The sequence below is a fragment of the Danio rerio genome, chromosome 1 (assembly GCF_052040795.2).
Source record: "Danio rerio strain M-AB ecotype USA chromosome 1, GRCz13ab, whole genome shotgun sequence".
NCBI lineage: Eukaryota > Metazoa > Chordata > Actinopteri > Cypriniformes > Danionidae > Danio > Danio rerio.
In genome coordinates, this window is record NC_141021.1 from 42,541,369 (window position 1) to 42,565,622 (window position 24,254).

The window sequence follows — 24,254 nt, forward strand, 5'->3', positions numbered from 1 at the left end:
TTATTATTATCTTATTAAGGGATTTGTAAGAACATTTAATCCTTGTGCATTGCTCAAATGTTTACTACTACATTATGTTTGGGATGAAAACGTCCACTATAAAAAATGCATCTGACAATATTTTGTAATTAATCAGTTAATCAACCTTAGTTCTGATCAAAACTGCTAATGCTGTTTAAAAAAAAAACAGGATTTTGACTTTTTAATTGCCAAGTTTCTGATGTCACTCATATAGGGGAAAACACACAGACAAATTTTTATATTTTAAATATCTAAGCTGGTTTGGATATATATTTTTACCTTATCACAGTCTTGAAAATGTGAAAGATTTGTAACAACATTGGCTTTGATGCATTGTTAGTTTTTTGTGGAGCATATTTATTTTTTCCTCCTCGTTTGCTGTTCATGCACCCTTGACTTCCATTATAATGATATTTTTTTATTGATTTCTGAACTAAGACACCATATAATTATGCATTCTTGATTGTTGGTGGTTTTCCCTGTTATAGGAAGAGGTACATTTTGTCATTACCGTGGATAATCAGTTGGCATCCACTAACCCTTTGGAAAGGCCTGAGCAAAAAAGGCTTAGTTTCTGCCTTTTATATGGAGCATAACAGCAAATTTAAAATTTTTACTTCATGTAGTTCTGAGAGCTGAGGTGCTTATTTTAATTTTCTCAGACGTATAAAGGTAAGGGAACAGAGGCCTCTCACTCACACACACACACACTATATGCTTGTTAAGTCATAACATATCAGTGACGTATGAAATACGGTTTCTGGGTACAAGCCGCTACTCATTTGAATTGGGAAAATATTCGATTATGGCCACTTTTTAGTCCTATCACACTTTAAAGTGAATTTTATATAAAATCATGCTGTACATTACAGTCTCTGTATATGCTGCATGACAAACATCAATAATTGAACAATTTATAAATAATGAATCAATTTCTGGTCATCGGATATTAGGCATGGATATATATATTGCAATCGTGAATTTAGAAAGTATTACAGCGCTTTGTAAATGTTTATTATTACCATTTGTTGAGTCTCTCCATTCAGTTTGATAGAGCACTTGGACTCGGAAGCCACTTCAAGTGACGTCACACTTAAGAAGCAGATACCCCATCTAACTCAATATAACTAATGTAAATTTACCCTCAGTGTATTGTATTTTTATTTATTTTAAAGCATTTTCCCAAAGTATGTGTCAAAATAAGATTTGTCATCAGCGCAATAAGTGTTTAGCGTGCTGATATATGGTGCAGTAACACTTCAGGACGTCCCGAGTTCAAATCCCCCAATGACATTTCCCATCCCTACCCCCTTCTCTCTCTACTACTTCACTTCCTGTCTGAAATACTGTTCTATCCGCTTAAAAAAAGGCGAAATAAATAAATAAAATAAAATAAAACAAAAAATAAAATAAAATAAAATAAAATAAGATTTATCTTTCCCAGTGCTGGGTTGCTGCTGGAAGGGCATCCACTGTGTAAAACATATACTGGATAGGTTGGTGGTTCATTCCACTGGGGCGACCCCTGATTAATAAAGTAACTAAGCTGAAAAAGAATATGAATGAATGATAAATAATTTTTGTCACAAAAATCATTCCATTTGCTAAAACAGAGAAAGTTGTGAGCAAATTAAGACTCAACAGCGCTCCATAGTGGAGAAAAACATCTCCAACACAACATGAAAGTTCATTTGTTAACCAAGTTTTCTATTTATCAAGAACCAAGTTTTAAAATTACCATGAACCAGCCCTGCTAAAAAAAAAAAACAGCATGCTAGTCCAGGCTTACTAATGACTAATGCTGATGTTATGCTGATTGAACTTGCAGATCTTCATACATACAATCTATCCTGAAGCATCAGGCCTTTCTTCAACACTTTGCCACCTAGGATTTGTTAGTTTAGCACTGTCGCATCACAGTAAGAACCGGCTGAGTCAGTTGGCATTTTTGTTTGGAGTTTTCATGATCTCCCTGTGTTGGCGTGGGTTTCCGCCGTGTGCTCCGGTATCCTCCACAGTCCAAAGTAATGCACTGTAGGTGAATTGAATAAGCTAAATTGTCTGTAGTGTGTGTGGATGAGTGTGTATGGATGTGTCCTAGTACTGGGTTGCAGCTGGAAGTGCATCCACTGCGTAAAACGTGCTGAATAAGTTGGCAGTTCATACTGCTGTGGCAACCCCTGATGAATGAAGAAACTAAGCCGAATAAAAATGAATGAATGAATAAAAAAAGTCCAGACGCATAACATTCAGTCTTTTTAATTAATGACATTTTCATAAATAACAACTCAGTGACATTTATTAAAGCTGCTGTTCCCCAGAACTAAGAGTAATCATAAGTGCTTTTCTTTCAAAGAGAAAGAAACTTTCCTAGAAAAAAATGAATTTTTACACAGTAACGTGTCAGAAAGACCATCAGTGTCCCGTCGGCTAGAACATCACTTCATCACTGACACAAAGGAGGCAAGTTTTGAATGTCTGTGCTTTACAATTACAGTTACATTATCAAATTGCTTTATTCTTGGGCATGAATAAATTTGTCAGATTCAATCCAGCTTTATTATCAGCATTTTGAGTTTTACAAGCCAATTGTATGCTTCATTGATTAGCAATACAAACTGTACACGTTTGGGAAGAGTCCATTCATTTAAACCTATTGAAAAAATAGCTTACTTCTTAAACCAATTTAAGAATTGGTTTAATTCAGATCTAAAATGGCAACTTCACCTCTGATGCCAGCCTGAAGGGAAGTTTTAACACGCTTTAAACAGTTTCTTGCTTATTGTCATGCACTGCTATGTACAGATCACTCTTTTGTACAGTACAGAATCGCATGCAGATTCTTCCAATGCTCGTCTCATTAGCAGATGTAAATACACAAGCATGAGGAAATGATCAGACTGTCTGTGATTATTGGTAAACGAATGTAAAAGTTCATTTTAGCCTGAATATGAAGGTAAGGTTTCAGACTAAAACAGATCCAATGTGCAACTAGATTCCTGTGAACATGTAGACTAAGCAGGTTTGTTGATATCATGTGATATTCGTCTTGAGTAAATGTCAGTGGCACTAGGAAACACTTTGTGCAAGATCCTCTTTTGTTTTTTAAATACAATTCCATATTTTAAATATCACAAAAAGCTTAAACGTGAAGGTAAACGTCCTCTATTATCACTCGTGAGAGGAATCTGTTTTGTCTTTCTTTTAAATAACAGCAGCATTGATCTAACGAGAGTACATCTTCCAGACCACTAGGGGGAGATATAAACTCATATACTTTACAAATCTCCTACACATCATTTGTGTAAAACGCAAAATGTGGAAGTTTTCATTAAAAAATGCCTATTAAACAGTACATTTTACAGAATTACAATAAGTTACTGCATACATTGCATCTAAACATGGACGTATCACAAAAATGTAATAACAAATGTCTGACATCAGTACCCCAGTGGCACATATCCTATCCACTCTCACAGACAAGTGAAGAGCACTTTCAGTCTTTCAGAGGAATGCTTACCTAATAAATAAAAACATGAGATAGTCCACTAAAAAGCTTCGACATGCCAGTATTTTCACACAGGTCTCTCTTATAACAAACAGTATTTTCTGTCAAACACAGTGGCTTTGAATCAGTCCCGAAAAAATAAGCACACAATAAAAAGCAGCTTGTTTTTGTAGAGTAATGATTTAAGTTATTCTGAATTACAGTACAAAAGAATGATGATCAAGAACTGGCACTATGGAACCAGCATGCCTTTCATTCGTCACATTCATCCCAGTCTTATACACATGTTTGAAGGGATCGTTCACCCCAAAACAAAAACATTATGCTGCAAAAAACCTCCATTGTGATATTTTATATTATGAAAGAATGTTTAGTTCCTTACGAATTGCAGTATGTGTACTTTTCAAGAATTAGTACACCTTTTGTTTGAGCTAGAAATATACAGGAGTTTCCTGCAGACTTGTCATATTTTTATTAAATTTGTCATATCTTCAAAAGCTCAACTTTTTATTATTTCAAGAGTTCACACTTAGCCGATGATTGATAATAAAAGCTTGTTTGGCATGCTGTCCCGGGAGAGAGACTTGACCTTATGAGATCCTTGAGCCCTGGGCTCCCTCCTGTTGCAGGGGAAGAGGGGAGTTTTAGCTCAAGTAGATCTGGATGAACTCCCCCGGCTTATTTCTAGCTAAATGATGGATATGGATGACTGAGGGGAGGTGTACTCGCTAAGAGCTTGACTGTGGTATCAATTTTGTGTGTTCAATTTACTTAGGTTGCGTGTTATTTGGACTTTAGGAGAAAACTGGTAAACATGGGGAAAAACCCACACGAGCACGGAGAGAACAAGTGAAACTCTGCACAGAAATGTCTGGTTTAGTAGGGACTTAAAACAGAGGCATTCTTGCTGTGAGGCAACAGTGCTAATCACTGGGCCGCCGTGTCGCCCATCTGAAAAGGAGGGAAAGTAGGGGTGGGTAGGGGGGTCCTTCAAGACAAAGATATTGAGATAGGAAAACTCTGATTATTTATAGGGAGTTAGAAATTATCTGATTGGAGAATCAATCATGAGCTGATGCTGGAACGACTGAGGACAATCATAAGCACATGATTCTCTTGAAATTTGTTTATAAATAAACTTCACTTTGAGTGTTAAACATTGTTTTTAAACCTGTATAAATTAAAAAACAATATCTGTGTTTAAAGTGCTCTATTGTTGAACAAAATCGCAATTTAGCCAACTCACTAAACCGTACCACAATGTTTAATTCAATATACGGTGGACTTTGAAACGGCAATTTAACTTGCATCAACAGATTCCAACCAATGTGGATAATCACCATATTACAACACGCCACATCTCAGACGCTCTAAAACCCATCAAATGCCTAATGAACAAGTTCAACTGGCACAAATAAGCAACCAATGGCAGCACATGCCAACAGGAATAACACGCTAATCAAACAAAAGCAGGCTCTCTGTTTGGTCAGTGCAATATAAACTGGCCTACGCAGAATTACAATGACATTTTTGGGGTGAACAATCCCTTTGATTCAGTTCGACCCGCACAGCATCCAGAAAGATATCCATACTGACATCAGAGATGCGACCTGACTGCGCTGCGTTCTGAATATGGTGCAGTTTCTGAGATGTCGCAGTGGTCGTCTTTAGGTTTGGGCCTCTGGTAGAGGTAACCCTGGCTCACACGATGCAGTGGACGGAGCCAGACCTGTCGCTCCCCGACAGAGCAGTCCCTTTGCTGTGGCTGTGGATGCATCCCCTCCGTTAAAGGTCCTGTAGGGTCTTCGTGGAGGCCCACGGCGTGATGGAGGAGCTCCACGCAGGCACAAGGAAGGGAAGCTGAAGCCGGCCAGACAGCAGGCTGGACACGAAATCACATCGTCTTGTTCGGTAGGCGGTAAAGGTTCTGGAGCAGGGCCTCGGTACCCGTTCAGTCTCACCCATGCAAATGGACGTCCAGGCCTCAGAACTCCATTATTATTGTCCAAACGAGGAAGAGGAGGTAATAATGGTGGTCCATTAGAGATGGGTGTAGCCCAACCATTGGACTGCAAGGACGAGGAATAAGATGATCCGCTGATTAAACGCTTCCCTGAAACATTTCCTTCAGTCGTGTCAGGTGAGCTACTGCAGTCCATGGGCTCGGTGAGACTTTGTCCTTCTTTCTCCACCTCTTCATCCTCCTCTTCCTCCTCAACCCGTTCTAAAGACACCATATCTAAGTCCAGAACCAGGCCTGAGTCCTCCACCGCATCTTGTTGTCCTTCCAACTCTTTGTCTTTCGTTTCCTGGCCCAGTTCTTCACTCCGATCTTCTTCTACCTCTTGATCTCTGAAGGGTAACTGTCGTCCTAGTTCAGGGGTGCAGGGCAGGGACCGACACCTTCGAGGGGGTCCTCGAAGCCCTGGGCTCCCGCTCAGCGGTGGAGACGCAGAGGGGTCTGGAGGTGGTGGAAGGGTAAAGGTAAGGGAAATGACGGATTTGCTAGGGGTGTCAAACAGCTTGATGCGGCCACCGTTGAGGTCTTGCCGAAGAGAGAATGGGTTGACCCTTGCAGGTGTGCCTAAACATGGGGAAGTGGCAGGAGGAAGCATATCTGACTGGCTGCGGGACAGGCGCTGGTCACAGGGATGGCATGGCGAGCTTCTCCTTCGATATGGGCTGACGTCAATGGCAATGGGTTCTGAAGAAATCACAACAAGCATTGGTTGTCTGTGAACTGACTGTACTGAAAACAATTATTTAATGCTGATGATAAACAGGGCAACTTTCTGAGCAATGTTGTTAGGCAAACAAATGGGCAACCAGGTGAGACATGGACAACTAATGAGGTCAGTGGATTACAGATACAATATAGTCGCCCATTCTACAGTATGTAGAAAAGTGGCTAAGCAACATTGGTCTGCAAAATTGACCTGGCAACATTGCTCAAAAAGTTTCCCTGTGTTTCATAAGCATAAGTGCGGTAAAGAAAGTGTGGTAAACAGAGTGCTTCTACTTTACATTTAATGTATTAATATTTAAATGTTTTAATATACTAAAAATGTAGTCTATTGCTGTGATGACTAAGCAGAATTTACATACAATGCCATGCCATACAATGCCACACGATTAAAAAAATGCTTATTTAGTGCTTCAGAAATAATTCTCATAAATGCTGAAAACCGCTGTCCTGTATAAATATTTTTAAGGAAACTACAATAGAAAAAGTAGAGGATGGCATTTATTTTTGTAATAAATTACTTTACTGTCACTTTATAAATTGAATGTATGCTTGGTCAAGCAAAGCATTAGTTATCTTGAAAAAAGTAATGTTTCATAGTTTCTCACTTGTATTTATTCTGCCTTAGTGTGCATGAGCGAGAGATTTCTCTGAAACACAGGCTGAACGTTAAAGTAAAGCCTGATTTATACTTTCGCCTGGCGCCACGTCTGCACCTCTGCTGACTGAGCGTGCACCTCACAAAATGGACAAAGCTTTTATACGGGCTTTTATAAGGCTGTGTTCGCCGTTGTGATATTCTTTAAAATGTCAGGGGGAGGTCAAAAGAAACCCACCATAAAAGCAGACGGATAAACAGAGAAGTAGAACGTTTCGGGAACTACTTCATATCATTAATATCATTAACTGTTTTAAACTAATTATTTGTATTATTTTTATAATTTATTTTTAATGATTATAAAGATATGTGTAACAATTCAAGATTTTTAAATCAAACTTTAATCCATCACTTGCTTTTGTTCATATCTCAGACAGTTTTACCTATTAAAGTTTATTTAAATATTAATGACGAGAACAAATATACAAATATATCTTTTATTATGGCAAGAATAAAAGCAAAATAGGTACACTTACTAAAAAATACAGACTTTTTTAGATTTAGCCCACTCCACAATTGACACATTACTGTCTGGCTAGTTTTTGTCCTCTACTTATGCAAAAAGGCAATAATGGTCCAACATTTCTGACCATTATCTCCAATAAAGCCTAGAAAAACAGGGCTTCAGCGTATTGTAAATGGATAGGTTCAAATATTCCTTTCCAGTTATAAAATAAACAATTTGTTCCTTAATTATATTTTTGTAATTAATAAATTGTTTTAAATGTAAAATTGTAATATATAGCTGCATCAATGTAAAAAAAATGGTGGAAAAACATATTTCTGTAATTGTTTATTAAAACCACCTGGGTCTCTACTTTTGCCATGGCCTCGCTTGACTTAAACTTATCCCTCAGGTTTTTCCGAACTTTTACAAAAGCCATCTTCCTTTTCAACGACTGTTGCAATTTCTAGCCAAGAATTATTGATCATCTGGTTATCCCTATGATTCTGCATGGACCACATCATAAAGATGTCTGTACAGTCGTACGGTTTCAGATAAAATATTCAACTCAAATCAAACACAGCACCGCACGAACTGCTTGCTCAAGTCTCAAAAAAATTTGTGAGCTCCGCCAGTGGAAATCATGTCGCGCATCCTCAAATCGAACCTCTGCAAACACAGCGATGACATCACATTTGCAGCACGCACTCAAGCAAACTAGCAGACACTTGGAGTATAAACCAGGCTTAAATGTTCTTAATGTGTAATTATAATGTAGTCACTTAGAAATCATTGGGTCATATAACCTAACTGCATTGATTAGAGTTATGTTCAGGGTTATGTTTAGTGATAGTAACTAGTTATTTCCCATTTTATGTAATGATATGGTAAGTACATAGTGCTTACCCGCAAAACTGTAAAACAGTGCAACCCAAAAACCCGAAAGTATCACAAATGTTCGAATATTTATGTCTGACTGAAAATGATAGTTATAAATACGAACTCATTCCACTCCAATATTACTGTCAACCATGATAGAATTTTACTTGTACTCACCCAGGATGACTGGAATTTCACTCTTCACTCGTTCTCTTTCTATCCTCTCGAGCATCACTACAATTTCAGAGAAGGCAGGACGACTGTCTGCATTCATCTATCACAGAAACATAATAACAAATATGAAAATGCAAATATAAAATAACTTCAGTACTTAACTCTGGGAATGTGAAATGTTAGTTTAATTGTCTATGTATATATAGCTTACATTGCAGCAGTCGACAGCCATTTGAAGAAATGAAGGTGGACAGTCTCCCACCATATGCTCAAATGTGTCCACATCCAGTCCAAAATCCTACAATAAGAAAAGTCATATTTCTTACAGTATGCACTACACTGGACAGACATCTTCAGACTTGCACCATTGCAGAAACAGCACAAACGATGTTGGATAATTATATAATATTATTAATATACAATTGGTTTGTACATTTTTTGCTTAAAAGAAACAATAACAGTGTATTTTTGTGGAAATATGCAACATGCTGCTTCTCCACCAGAGGGAGACAACACATTAAAACTGCAGAAGATTATTTTATTTAGATGTAGATTCATCACTGCATTACTTGGTTAATATAAGCACAAGTATAATGTAAATAATACCATAATACCCTGGAGCACAAATATCGACTTAAATTGCACAAGTATATTTTTGTCAATCATTCAAAATACATTGAATACATATAAAATCAAAATACATCTAGGTCAAAATTATTAATTTTTCTTTTTGTCAAATGTGATTAGTACAGTCATGTTTCATGAAGAACCATACAATGAACAATCCATACACCAATGGAAACCTTTTTATTAAGAATTATTATTATTATTAATCATTAAGAATTCAGGTTATATATATATATATATATATATATATATATATATATATATATATATATATATATATATATATACACACACACACACACACACACACACACACACACACACACACACACACACACACACATACATATACACACTCACTGGTCACTTTATTAGGTACACCTGTCCAACTGTAAAGTTCTAATCAGCCAATTACATGGCAGGACCTCAATGCATTTAGGCATGTAGACATGTTCAAGATGATCTGCTGGAGGTTAAACCGAGCATCAGAATGGGGAATAAAGGTGATTTAAGTAACTTTGAATGTGGTATGGTTGTTGGTGCCAGATGAGCTGATCTAAGTATTTAAGAAACTGCTGATCTACTGGAATTTTCACGCACAACCATCTTTAGGGTTTAAAGAGAATGATGCGAAAAAGAGAAAATATCTAACAAGACATAATGGCCAGACTGGTTCAAGCTGATAGAAAGGCAACAGTAACTCAAATAACCACTCATTTCAACTGAGATATTCAGGAGACCATCTCCGAATGTACAACACGTCCAACCTTGAGGTGGATGGGCTACAACAGCAGAAGACCACACCGAGTGCCACTCCTGTCTGCTAAGAACAGGAAACTGAGGCTACAATTCACACAGGCTCAACAAAATTGGACAATAGAAGTTTGGACAAACATTGCCTGGTCCAATGAGTCACAATTTCTGCTCAGACATTTGGATGGTAGGGTTAGAATTTGGCGTCAACAAAAAAATATGGATCCCTCCTTAATTGTATCAATGGTTCAGGTTGGTGGTGTTGGTGTAATGGTGTGGGGATATTTTCTTGGCACACTTTGGGTCCATTAGTACCAATTGAGCATTATGTCAATGCCACAGCTTACCTGAGTATTGTTGCTGACATTCGCATCATGGATGTGCAGCCAATATGCAGCAACTGCTTGATGCTGTCATGTCAATATGGAGCAAAATCTCTGAGGAATATTTCCAGCCCCTTGTTAAATCCATGCCACAAAGGATTAGGGCAGTTCTGAAGGCAAAAGGAGGTCCAACCCTCTACTAGTAAAGTGTACTTAATAAAGTGGCTGGTGGGTGTATATTGTAAGTATACTTATGACTAGTTTTGTTTCATTTAATGCAATTTTAGACTATAAACAACAGACTTTCTGCATCAAGTAAACACATTAGTTATGCAGCTGTATAACCTATGGTACTGTACACTGACATAAACCTCTCAAAATTTAATTACACATCACAATGTCACATACTGCAAAATCTGTACTCAGGAGCTTCACATGTTATCCTATGCATTTACAGCCTGCAAGCCATGTGTTTGATTCCCCTGGTCTAAGACTTGCCCTTGATTAAATTTAGCTTTAAAATAATATTTCAAAGAAAATCTTATTTGCCTGACTCAAAGCTTGTATATTTGGTAAAGCACTGCTTGATTCTAAGCCTGATTCTGTGCTTCATGTTCTGCTGTACAGTTGTATGTACCTCTGTCCGTGGGAGGATATCTGGGTCAGCCTCAATTCGAGCAATAATCTCACAAAGGATTATTCCATATGCAAAGACATCCACCTATGATATGAAAACAGCGTAAATAAAGTGACACAAGCACACAAGCAAGAGTGTAATGCTGAGTTTTTAAAGGCAGAATACCTTCTCATTGTACAGCTCTCCTCTTAACATTTCTGGAGCCATCCAGTAGGGGGAGCCCACAACGGCTAAAGGTTGTTTTTCAACCCCATCACTGTAGACAAGTTAGACATGTTATACACCTCTGTTTAATACATTTTTGGGCTATATTTGGAAAGGTATTGTGAATACAGTCTTAGAAAATTGATAGTGATGATAATTCTGACATATTTTAATTGCCCTCCATTTCTTACTTTTTTCTTCGATGAAAAACAAAAGAAGACATTTTAAAGAGTTCTGGAAATCTGTAGGAATTGAGTTCTGTATTATTTTTTCCTATGATGGATGTCAATGGCTAGAGTTCAGTTACTTGAACTTGGACTCAGACTCGAGTCCAATTTTGATTGGTCACAGACTCTGTGGTGAACTTGTACTTGGACTTGACTCGGACTTGGACATTTTGGACTCTAAAACTATCACAAGTAGCGTCGAGTCCACATCATCCACAACACGAATAAAGAGATTAAAAATTAATAAATGACAGCATGAAATTAAGACAGGAGTTTATTGAACTCTGCTGCCAGCATTTATTTTTGGCACTGCACTTGACTGGTTAAGGACTTGGTCTTCACTTGGACTCAACGAAGGTAGACTCGACCCCAACACTATTAACGGCTATTTTCAACTTTCAACTTCAAAATATATTCTTTTGTGAACAATAAAAAATAAACACATTAAAAAATAATACAGTTTTTTTTTTTTTTTTTTAAATAGGCTCTTTTTACAAGACCACTAGAGTTTTGCCATTGTGAAATCCATTCAGTTGATCTCTGGGTCTGGTGAAATCATTTTTATGTTAGCTTAGCATGTATCATTGAATTAGATAAGACCATTAGAATTCACTCAACAAAGAAATAAATAAATAAATTTGACGTATATACCATTTTGAGGGATGCAAACAAAAACAGTGGTCCCAATATATTTCCAGTTCTACATTTTTAATGCTTCCGGAAATCCAAAGAGAGCCACATACTGATACTGGTAATGACTGATAATGTTATGATAGCTGTTTTAACATTAAGTTATGATTGTATTGCCTTTTGTTACAGTAATGAAATAGTTTGATATGTAAATTTTCATGGGCCAATTACATCACCACATTGAAATGGTCTGTATGATGTACTACATAATGTAACTACAGAGGAGTCTAGCTTTAAATAGGAAAATTATCAAAACTTTTTTTATGATTTTTTTTAAAGTTGGATGCAAATAGTCTAATCAGATTCAATGATTGACGCTAAGCTAAGCTAAAAGTGCTCCTGCCAGATTAGCTGAATGAATAGAAAATGATAACTGCTTAACCCTAGTGGAGTTGTAAAATGAGCCTAGTACCAGAATTCTATGAGTACTAGAATTACCCTATCGTTCATTCTGATCGTTCTCATATAAGAAGTCATATTGTCATGTCAGATTTAAATTCAAAGCTTCTTTTATTAAAAGTAACCTTTGAATGTCTGTCATCTTATTTTAATAAGTCATAACCCTGAAAACATGATCTTTTTGGTAATGCAGCTTATAGTTATGATGACTTAAATAGCTATGAGACCATCAACGAAGATTCGCACCTAACTCTCATCTTAATTTCCACAAGTGGTAGAGCAAGTTTTTTTCACGGCACTGAAAATCTTGTTATGAAAGACATGTCTGAAGTAAAATCATTTGTTTGCTCTCATAAAGTTATGTTTTTGTTAGTTGCTAGGCAACAGAGACATGCATATTCAAAGTCACAGGGAAAAGAAGCAGATACCACTATGGAAATTAAAGGTAGAAATACTTATAGCTCTTTTGTGTTTTGTACTATGAATAAAAAAAACAAAGGTTGAAAGAAATAAACATATTTGGGAAAAGTCAATTATAGATAAGTGGGTTTTATTTCAACATAACAATTTATTAAATTACAAAAATTAAAATGGTTAAATGGCCGCCTCGATAGCTCTAGTGTTAAGGTTTGAGTGTTTTAGAAAATCTGTATTATTTCTATGAAGGATAAGAGACATACTGACCTGTAATCAGGGATTTTCTCTGCCAGCCCAAAGTCCCCAACCACAGCTGTAAAAGCACCATTTTCACAACGCACCAGACAATTCTGTAAAAGAGTGTTACAGCGTATATTTAAATATTCTGTTCAGTCTCATCCTCTCCTCATCTTAACCTTATTTTTTGTCCTGCATCTCTATGTCGAAAGAACAAAGTGAGTAAACATAGATGCTCCAACAGTTGTGTCAAAGAACAAAGTGAGTAAACATAGATGCTCCAACAGTTGTGTCTGTACCTTTGATGTAAGGTCTCGGTGGAAAATGCCCTTGCTGTGAAGGTACTGCAGTCCTCTAGCAATGTCAAGGGACAGACCGATTCTCACAGTCCATGACAGATATATGTCACTGTCCAGCAGCTGCTCCAGGTTGCCACCATTTATGTACTGCAATGTAGTGACATTATAGTTATTATCTCATAAACAAGGAAGTCCTTTAACTCCTGTAGTGCACAATGTCTTACCTCTGTAAGAGCATGAAGCTGTCCTTCATGAACACACACCCCCAAAAACCTGAGAAAGACATAATGGTGAGTATAGAACCATAACATTTTTGTGAAGAAGCATTTTAAAAATTTGGATACTTAAAATTTGATTTATTTAATCAAATAGCTATTGTATTGGGTGCATCTGTTAAACTAACTGTTAAAGGGATAGTTCATCCAAAAATTTAAATCATTTACTCATCATCCACTGGTTCCAAACCTGTTTGAGTTTCTTCTGTTGAACACAATGGAAAATATACTGTAGAACATTTGAAAAATGTCCAATGCTATTGATTATTGTTTCTACTGTGTAGGTCATTGGCTGCTTTTTCCAACATTCTCCAAAACATCTTGTTTTGTGTTCAACAGAAGAAACAAATTCATAAACATCTAGAACCAGGAAGGAAATGGTGAAGAAATTTTTGGGTGTACCATGCCTTTAATGTAAGTAATCAGCCAATCACATGGGAGAAAATCAATGCATTTAGGCATGTAAACAGATTAAAGATGATCTGCTAAAGTTCAAACTAAGCATCAAAAAGGGGAGGAAATGTGATTTCAATGACTCTAAACATGGCATAGTCTGGTCTGAATATTACACAAACTGCTGATCTATTGAGATTTTCATGTACAACTCTCAAGAGTACAAGGTAAATGCTCTTAAAATACAATATCCAGAGTTGTGGGCCTTGTTGATGCAAAAGTAACTCAATTAAGCACTCATTACAATTGAGGTCTTTGGAAAAACCTCTCTGAACAAACAAAACCTTGAAGAAGATGAGCTACAACAGAAGAAGATCAAACCACTAAGCAAAATAATGAGGCTAAAATTCAAGCAGGCTCACTAAAATAGAGGAATAAGTTTGATTAGTCTCGATTTCTGCTTCTATTTTCAGATGGTAGGGTCAGAATTTGGCATAACAACATGAAAGCATGGATCCATCCTGGCTTGTATAAATATTTTAGGTTGTTGGTTTGTTTAAGCAAGGTTTAGACACTACAGGCTACCTGAGTATAGTTGCTGACCATGTTCCCCCTTATGACCAAAGTGTACTTATCTTGTGATGGCCAAGATCAAATAATCAATGTTTCTTGAAGGTGACTATGAGTTTACTATACACATGTGGCCTCCACAGTCATCAGATCTCAATCCAATAGAGCATCTTTAGAATGTGGAGGAACGGGAGATTCAAATCATGAATATGCAGCCGACCATTGTAAATATACAATCTACAGCAGCTGCAAAATCTCTGAGAAACCTTTATAGCACCTCGTTGACTCTTTGCCTTGAAAATGAAGGCAGATTTATTGGCAAAAAGGGGGTTCAACTTAGGTGCCATTTACACTAGTGCAGCAAAATATGATCTCCGTCCACACTATACCTGAAAAGCATGATGCACGTCCGAGCACACTCACTGGGTATGTGCATATTTTGCCAGGATCCATTATTGCATTGTACTGCTTGTGTAATGGACTATACTGAAATACCTATTACCTATACATTTAATAGTATACTTCATTCTCATCACATTAAACAAAAAACTCAAGTAAAACATCATTTATATCATAGGTTCCAGCAGCTAAGTAATGAACTGAGTAGTACCATGCATACAGACGAAATTACTTCCAGTTTTATCTCACACCTGAGAATGTTGGGGTGGCAGAGTCGGTTCATGAGTTGCACCTCTCTCAGCATATTGGCTTTGTTACTGGCCAGTGTGTTCATCTTCAGAGCCATCACCTGCCCAGTGATCCTGTGCTGCACCTGACAAATACAAACATACACACATTAATTCAACAAAACTCATTGTATCATACATGTAGTAGATAGTAGAAACTATGTTGCTAAATGTAAATGCATCAAGTAATTATGTTGTGCCCATTAAACTTTTGTCCCTCAACAAAAAAATAATAACAAATAAATAAAATATGTTTCCCATTTAACACAGTTTTACATGGCATTGTTGTTTAATAGATTAAAGTAAAATTAAAAATCAGTTGAAATAATATTTTTTACTATTCAGGAGCAATATGCCACCCACTGACAGGTACATAAAAGCTGCTGCTCTCTCTCTCTCTCGGTTGTAGTCTTGGTGCTAGGGGATTGAAATGCACTTGCAAATGTTTGCATATGTACATGATCTACCTACCAAACTAAAACTAATGCAAAAATGCATACAATTAATGATGGCTGTAGAATGCAAAGGCCAATCCTGGATGCATTTTAATGATATGTCTAAGAAAAATGGACACATGGTCACCTTGATCTAAAATTGTAGTTTTGGCTTCAATACCTCCATAAAGTTTACACACCTCTACAATAGACAAAATAAAATGATGTTTCCTTTGCTCAAGGCAGTATGAATTAATAGTAAATGCACCTTTTCCACAAAAATATTATTTCTTCTATATATTTATTTATTCTATAACAAATAATAAACACTTCATTTATATACTTTACAGCTTAGTCTCTTTATTAATCAGGGGTCACCTGATTAAATCAATAAAAATCAATAAATCAATAATAATATAATCAATAATAAATCAATAATAATATATAATAACAATATATAAATCAATAAAATCAATAATAATAAATACATAAACTTTATAACGTAAAGAACTAACTTAATAAAAATTGTACATCAATATCTGGTGTCTGCATGCAAAATAAAAAAAACCTAGATTGCTAATCACTCATACTCTACATACTTCAAGAGAATCATGCATACATTACAAAAGAACAACAGACAAATATATTTTAAAACATTTCACTTTTAGCAAATTATTAAAGTCAAAATATACTTATATTCAAGATAATGGCTGCGTCTGAAATCGCCTACTACTCAATAAGTACTGCACTTGAATTCAAACGTACTACTTGACCATTAAAAAAGTACATTCTATACAGTATGAATGAAAGTAGTATGAAGGGATCTCGGACGTACTACATTTGCTATTTTGTCATGATCACGTGAAACACCCACTTCAGCTGTGTCGCTTCACTCGCATTCATCATTTCTCTCGCGGTGCATCATGGGATAGCATAGCGTGCATCCGATGCGCACTTCAGAATCTTGCCAGAAGGAGTAGGTCATCCAGGAACTTCTCGCATACTGTTTTTCGAATTCTATGGATTCGGACATACTGTTTTTAGCGTACTATACAGCAGATGCGATTTTGGACGCAGCCAAAGTCTCTGAAAACGTCTTGTAGTAGCATTTGTTTTCTTTAAATCTTTTTTATGGAACAACATTATGGCACTTAAAATATATAACACATTTATAGTTACAATATATCTATTTATTAAACAAAATATGTGCAAAATGCATCACTGCAATCTGCCGCTCAGCACATAATCAGAAGTGCTTGATGGCTCAGTAATGTATATCATCTGCTCTCATTCAAGATCAAATCTATGTACATCTGCACAAGAGTATCTAAAGCTTTTCTGGGTTTATACGGCAGAATTACTCAGAAAGATGCATTAGACTGATTTGGCATAAAAACAGAAGAAACTGCAGGGATTTGCGCGTACAATAATGCAAATAGTCGCATTAGTGATTCAGGTTTAAATTAAATATGTTTTTGTTGTTGTTGTTTGTATGAGAGAGAGAGAGAGAGAGGGAGAGATAGAGATAGAGAAAGATCTATTTTTGTATTGATTTGTATGAATAATATATGTTGAATAATAATATACAATATTGAATATTAATGTGATATATTAAATAATATGATGTATTGTTGATATTTTATTTAATTATTATATATAAACATCATGTTCTTTTTTTAATACTACTATTTACTGTGTGTACTTTTTTATTATATTTGTATGTTACTTTTTATGTAAACTTTATAACTGCTTTGGCAATACATTTGTAACATTTGTCATGCCAATAAAGCAATTATTGAATTGAATTGAATTGAGAGAGAGAGAGAGAGAGAGAGAGAGAGAGAGAGAGAGAGAGAGAGAGAGAGAGAGAGAGAGAGAGAGAGAGAGAGAGAGAGAGAGAGATCCAGTGCAGTATGCTGAGTATAAATAGCTATTAGGAACTAATAGGCTTTCTGGATTTCCCGTCATCCCACCTTACCAGCTTGAATCCAGGACATCACAACAACATACAAAACCTTCACCCACTACCACACATCCGTCACACCATGCACACCAGACATCATCCAACAAGTATAACTGACTTTGACCTATATTTGTGAAGCACATGTCAGAGGTGCATTAATTTTTTTGCTTTCAAACATTCATTTGTCAGTAAGACATAGTCGCTCTGACATCACTTTTCTTTAAATAAATAATAATGAATGTTGACTTGTTAAAATAAAGAAACTAGAGAAAGAAACTTACTGGAGTTTTCAAGAAATGCTGATTTCTCAAATGTTACATGCACTGCTTTCTGACAAAACTTGTGAGGAAAAAATATCCAAGAATGCATGCCATAAAAGCTTTGTTTCGCTTTATTTGTACCAAATAAATTAGTAAATATGTTATTACGGTTTTATTAAGTTAAATATTCAGCAAAAATAAATGCAATACTGATTTGGACGACCACTACATAAAGTATAATGTCTATATCATAATGTGACCATCGGCATCATAAAATAAAAAACAGCTGAGATCATTTTTTTTAATTATTTGCTTAAATTTTATTATTTGCTTGAAATAGGCAAAAACCCTAAAAAAAGAAGGAACAGATTTTTTCTGACTTGCACCACATACTCCTCTGACTTGCGCAGACAGATTAGTGCAGGTTGGTAATCTGATTATGCTGTCGAGTAGGACCAACCTGTCCTATCATTAATCACAGACAATGCAGCTCTTAAGTTGGACACATACTGTATGGCACTGTTCTATCATGTACAACACAAGACAATTGAGATGCAGGGATAACTAAAGCTATTATACACTCTTGAGACAAAAAAATTATGGCTTTTTAAATTATTTAAATGTCAATGTGTGCTTACAAGTTTATGTGAACGAGATATTATTATGAACAATGTGCAGAAGTGATTTCTGATGCATTTATTTGTTTGTGGTACTATTTAAAAATCAAGACTTGAATAAAGGTGTTATAATAATCTATTATTTTTTCATTATTACTACTTTATTATTATTTATATTTGCTTATTTATTTATTAACTTATTTTAATGGTGTTGCCTCCTTTTTTCCATTTTGTTAGAGGGTGAGGTGGTTGGAGAGAAATTGAGATGTAAAATGTTTGCTTTGCTTACGTGACTGTTATATAGTGTGTAACCAGTAGTAATATGCAAACTGATAAAATTATAAGTATATTGTTAAAAAAAGAATAAAAGTGTTATATGTATTATGAAATATTATATCTTATATTTATCTTATTATATCTTATATCTAAAAATGCTGAGTTCCACTTAATCTTTTCAGGTCGTCCCAACGCAAATCAATTAAGTTTACTTAATGCTTTTTACAATTTTGAGTTGACTAAACATTAAAAATTAAGATGCCCCCCTCCTTAAAAACTCAAGTTCTGTTGTTTTAGCTCATTTTAAATAAGTAGTTAGTACAAGCAGCAAAAAAAGCTTTTTTAATTGAATAACAATAACAATTAGGAGACATTCTACCATGAAACGTACATTTTCTCTTATAAAAAATGTGACAGGACCTGATTTAAGCTTGTTGTCCTCAAAAAAATCATACAAAAACAAGCATAAAATCATACAATTCAATGTCAGAAGGCATCCTTTATTGTTAAATTTCAATTTAATGCAAATGTAACAGGACTGACCGAAACATGGGGACAATTGTACATTTATTAGTATCATATATTTATAGTTTTTATTTATAGAATTTATTCATAATTTCATGTTTTTGATCAGTTGATGTGAATGATAACAACAACTAAGACTTGCTATTTCGGAAGTATTTTATCCAAAATAACGGTTTTTAGCATAACAAAACTATTAAAGCTGTAGGTTAAATTTGGCTGAGGACATGGACAATGACAGTTTGTGCAGTGTAAAGTGTTTTAAATAAAGAACAAAAATCTGAGAACCAAATGAATGAGATATTCCTTTACAGAAATCAACCATCAGTCCATTTTAGAAAGTTTTGGCATGAACTACTTTTAATTCGCTGTATTTATGTTATTCCAGGGACAAATAATGTACGTTTCTGGTAGAATATCCCTTAAATAATAATAATAATTATTAATATTCTTAGTTTCTGTATCAAAAAGAGTAAAGTTTACCTTAAACACTTCTGAGAAGAACCCTGAGCCGATTTTTTCACAGAAAAAATCGTCAATCCGTGCCAGGCTGGACACGGCACTGCGCAGAGCCCGGTACGAAGAAGGCCGAATCCGGTTAGGCCCGTAAAGGGCATGCAAAGGGGGTTCGCATGGTTCTTGGTTCTCATCTTGATCCATTATGATGGACAGGCTGAAAGCGGGTCACTTTAACGCAACCAAGTCCAAATATCCATATTAAAAGGGAGATGCACTACAGAATAATCACGGCTCAACCACTAGCAAAAACTCGCGTAACAATGTTAACCACATAAAATTAGCCGATTAAATATTCTCCGAAAAGGCAAGACGACTTCCAGTGATGAGAAGTGCGCTCGGGCTTTCCCGAGAGATGCGGATGCCATGTTTCATATTCCGGCCGGTCCCTAAATCAGGTCGCTGCCGGTGCAGACAAGCAAATCTGTCCTCTCCAGTAGGTTATCTGACGGTAGATTCACTCTCATTCGAGCAAACAACCTGTAAGAAATGATGAATACTGTTTAAAATAAGTACTGCAATTATTCTTGTATGGATGAGCTGATAGAAATGGCGACAGCATGACCAGGTGAAATGATGCCAGAGACAGCAGCACTACCGTTACCGTTTCTATGACAAATCTTACGCAAGCTCTTAAATAAATATGAAAAGTAGCTAAATCATTCCGACGGCTGCAAAAATGCGGTGTGGGTATGTGTGTGTGTCCGCACCATCTGTCAAGCCTGGCTACAGACGGATCCATTGCGGATTGCTGCTGAAATGGCATGACCGCTGTGAGGGCTTTTGCTCCGAGCGCAGTTCATATCTCACCGTTATCGATTCATAAGCGACTGCCATTTCGCAGACTTATCCGATCATTGTTTTCTATTAGACATGCTAAATTTGTATAAAAAAGCATCTTTGAGTATGCATGCAAATTCAACCGGGAGAAACATGCACGTAGCTGGGCCCATGCGGCTGCCCCGGAATATGGCACTCTACCTGATTTTGGTGAGGTCGACGAAAATATGTTCTTATTTGGGTGCCGACGTTGCATTTAGCAGGTCTTCACTGTTTTGTCAACAACGTATCGTTTGCAAGCTGTCACTGTCCGTCTCGGCCATGGAGTAACGCGTATGCCGCTTGTAAATTTGACTGTTCATTGGTGAAGAATAGGGGCTGGTCTTGGCAAGGCTGGACATTGCGCGTCGAGCATGCGCAGAAAAGGTTCCAACGTGTGCCAGTGTGATTCTGCATTATTGAAGCACTTTCAGGAGAACGAAACAATGAGGCGCTGCAGGCTGCAAGACTAAAATCTAAGCTTAGCTGACTTCTAGCAATTGCTTTAAGTAATTTATCAAGGCGTTGCACATTAAAAATAAGTTTTACGTTGCAGTTTAGACAACCTATGCCTTTAATCGTGATGCCAGTTTTCATATTAAGGCTTCTGATTGGCCGCTGTGCACATCAATCAAGCATGCGAGCCAATGAGAGCGCTCAGCGCGATGGCGTTGCTCAACTATGATGTCACCTTTAAATTTCGTGTCACAATGCAACGTTTATAAAATACAGATGATATCATCGGCGTGAGTCAGCAGTGCAAAAACACCTAGATCTCTTTTATTTCAAATAAAAACATTGATTGCATCATAGCATTTTGGTCACCTAAAATAATGAGGATTAAATTATTGTCATTAAATAACCGACACATAAGTGCGTAGCTTAGTATTATTTTAGTCTAGAGCACAAGAAAGTTAACATATAACCTGAAATTGTATATAACCTATAGTTTGACGAGGTTTCTATATTAAATGGAAGGTTTGCCAAAAAAGCTCTCTATAAATACACCAATATGGAACACAAACAGCATAGTACATAAAAGCATAGTACAATCTAAGCACTTTATTCTAAAGCACATGGGTCACGAGACAGTTTAGAAACGTGTTAATGCTTAAAATTTGTAAAGTGCCGCAACGAGGCATCAATGTGAATATCGTTAAATTGAATATGTGACATACACTCTCAGAAAAAAATGTACAATGTTGTACCAAAGAAGGTACAAACCCTTGTCACTGGGGCAGTACCCTTTATGGGACAGAATTGTACCTTAAGACAAAAAAAACAAATTTGTATCATGGCAGTTTGTACCACAAGATCTGTACTATTGGAAACGAAAATATACATTTGGTTTTTAAAACCTGCAGATACAATATCATTCCTTCAAAAATCTGATCCATGAAGGTACTACAGTGACAAGACACTTGTACCTAACAGTGTCAAAAATGCTTACCAAACATTTATTTTAAATGCCTTACATATTTAGTTTACAATACCTATCGTTTTATGTTTTACCAGTTGTTTTGTATTATTGTATTATAGAACTTAATAATTAATGTTTATGAGTTTCTTTAACCATTTACTTTTAAATTTAAATCAGATGATTCATGGTTTAATTTGCTTGACGTGGTGGCGCAGTAGGTAAGGCTTGTCACCTCACAGCAAGAAGGTCTCTGGTTCGAGCCTCGGCAGGGTTGGCATTTCTATGTGGAGTTTGCATGTTCTCCCTGTGTTGGCGTGGGTTTCCTCCGGGTGCTCCGGTTTCCTCCACAAGTCCAAAGACATGCGGTACAGGTGAATAGGGAAGGCTAAATTGGCCTTAGTGTATGTGTGTGAATCAGTGTGTGTGGATGTTTCCTATTGATGGGTTGCAGCTGAAAGGGGAATCACTGCGTACATATGCTGGATAAGTTGGTGGTTCATTCAGCTGTGGCGACTCCAGATTAATAAAGGGACTAAAACGAAAAGAAAATGAATGAATGAATGTTTTAATAAGAAAATTATTCCTAAAATCACTTTGCCTTTCCAGTCATATTTATTTTCATTAGGTATTGTAATACAGAAGGAGTTGTCCAACACTTATGTGCCTTTTATGAGAACAATTGTGTACCTTCATTTTAGTTATACCATAAAAGGAACAGTATCATGAGGACTTTATAAGGTACAACTTTTACAAAGATACAAAACTGTATAAGGAATATTATTTGTACCACCGTGTAGGCTATATTCAGGTGAAAATACACAGAACACACAGACTAAAATGTTTTCGATCAAGATCGGTTATTAAAACTGCACGAGAATTTTCAAAGGCTGATAAATTCATCATAAGCAAATTACTTTGAGGTTTGGTGAATCAGGGCTTCAGGAGAGAGTGATTTGCATGTAGGTTTAATTGAACAGATTTGACTGCAGGGCACTGCAGAGCAAACAGTAAATGGTTGAAAAATATTCTAGGGCGGGAAAAAAATTATATGGTTGAAAATAGATTCACACAAACTTTACACATTTCCCAGAGATGGGTTGCGGCTTGAAGGACATACACTGTGTAAAAACGTGCTGGATAAGTTGGCGGTTCATTCCACTGTGGTGACCCCGGATTAATAAGGGACTAAGCAGAAAAGAAAATGAATGAAACTTTTCACAGCAAAACTACCACATCAGACTGCACTGCACATGAATAGATCAAATCTGAGCGTGGTAAAGAGACGCCCTCTGTTGGAGAAACTAAAAACGTGCCTCATATACTGACGGTGAGCATACAAATTATATGTATAAAAATTATATGCTATTATTTGTAGGCCTACCGTCACAGGCTAGTCGCCAGCCTGGTAAAAGAGGTGGTTCTTTATTCTCAAAAAGTGGACTTTTTTGCAGTTATTCGCCTCGTTTTCTGTTTCATTATGAGGTTTAAATGCAAGGGACATTTTAAGCACTATTTTACGTGGATTAGCTTGACGGACCGTCATCAAATCAATGTAAGAATATATTTCCAAATGTTTTATAATAAAGAATTATGGAAAAATGTAAAATACAAAATTTATTACATCATATATCATTAAATATGTAGCCTGTTGCCATTTAGACAAATAAAGCTGGACTGAACTTTTCTCCGTCAGAGTTTGGCCATTCTTCAGAGTATGAAGCATAGCTACATATACAAATACTATACAAATTATATATAGAATTTGTAATAAATTATATCTGCAATATAATTAATATTATATATATATATATATATATATATATATATATATATATATATATATATATATATATATATATATATATATATATATATATAGTATAAAAGACATTTTGACCAAAATGCCACTGCATCAAAAACGTTACCAAAAACGTATGCATTCTTTGGAATATCGTATATTTGTTTAGTTTTCATTTAAAAATGACAAATAAAAATAATAGGCTAATATAAAATACTGTTTTATATTATTATATGTAATATAATATGTATAATAAAATATAATCTAAAAGAATATTATAAAATATTTATAATTTAATATTAAATACAATTATTACAATAGATAGATAGATAGATAGATAGATAGATAGATAGATAGATAGATAGATAGATAGATAGATAGATAGATAGATAGATAGATAGTTTATGTGTTAATAATGTGAATAATATGTGTTTTAATGAGGCGGCTAAGAAGGAGTTTTAACA

The 24,254-nt window shown here is 35.8% G+C and overlaps 1 protein-coding gene across 1 annotated transcript; it reads right to left on the reverse strand.

Moving 5' to 3' along the window:
* Positions 1–2,264: 2,264 nt before the first annotated feature.
* tesk1a (testis associated actin remodelling kinase 1a) lies at positions 2,265–20,919 on the reverse strand. Its single transcript, XM_087237411.1, has 11 exons — positions 20,735–20,919; positions 19,721–20,233; positions 15,130–15,251; positions 13,466–13,514; positions 13,242–13,388; positions 12,973–13,055; positions 10,934–11,024; positions 10,769–10,852; positions 8,640–8,726; positions 8,432–8,528; positions 2,265–6,233 (listed from the first exon to the last, which is right to left on the reverse strand). Exons 2-11 carry the CDS (start codon positions 19,895–19,897, stop codon positions 5,197–5,199), a joined length of 1,974 nt encoding a protein of 657 aa, XP_087093537.1. The 5' UTR covers positions 19,898–20,233; positions 20,735–20,919; the 3' UTR covers positions 2,265–5,196.
* Between the last annotated feature and the right edge of the window lie 3,335 nt (positions 20,920–24,254).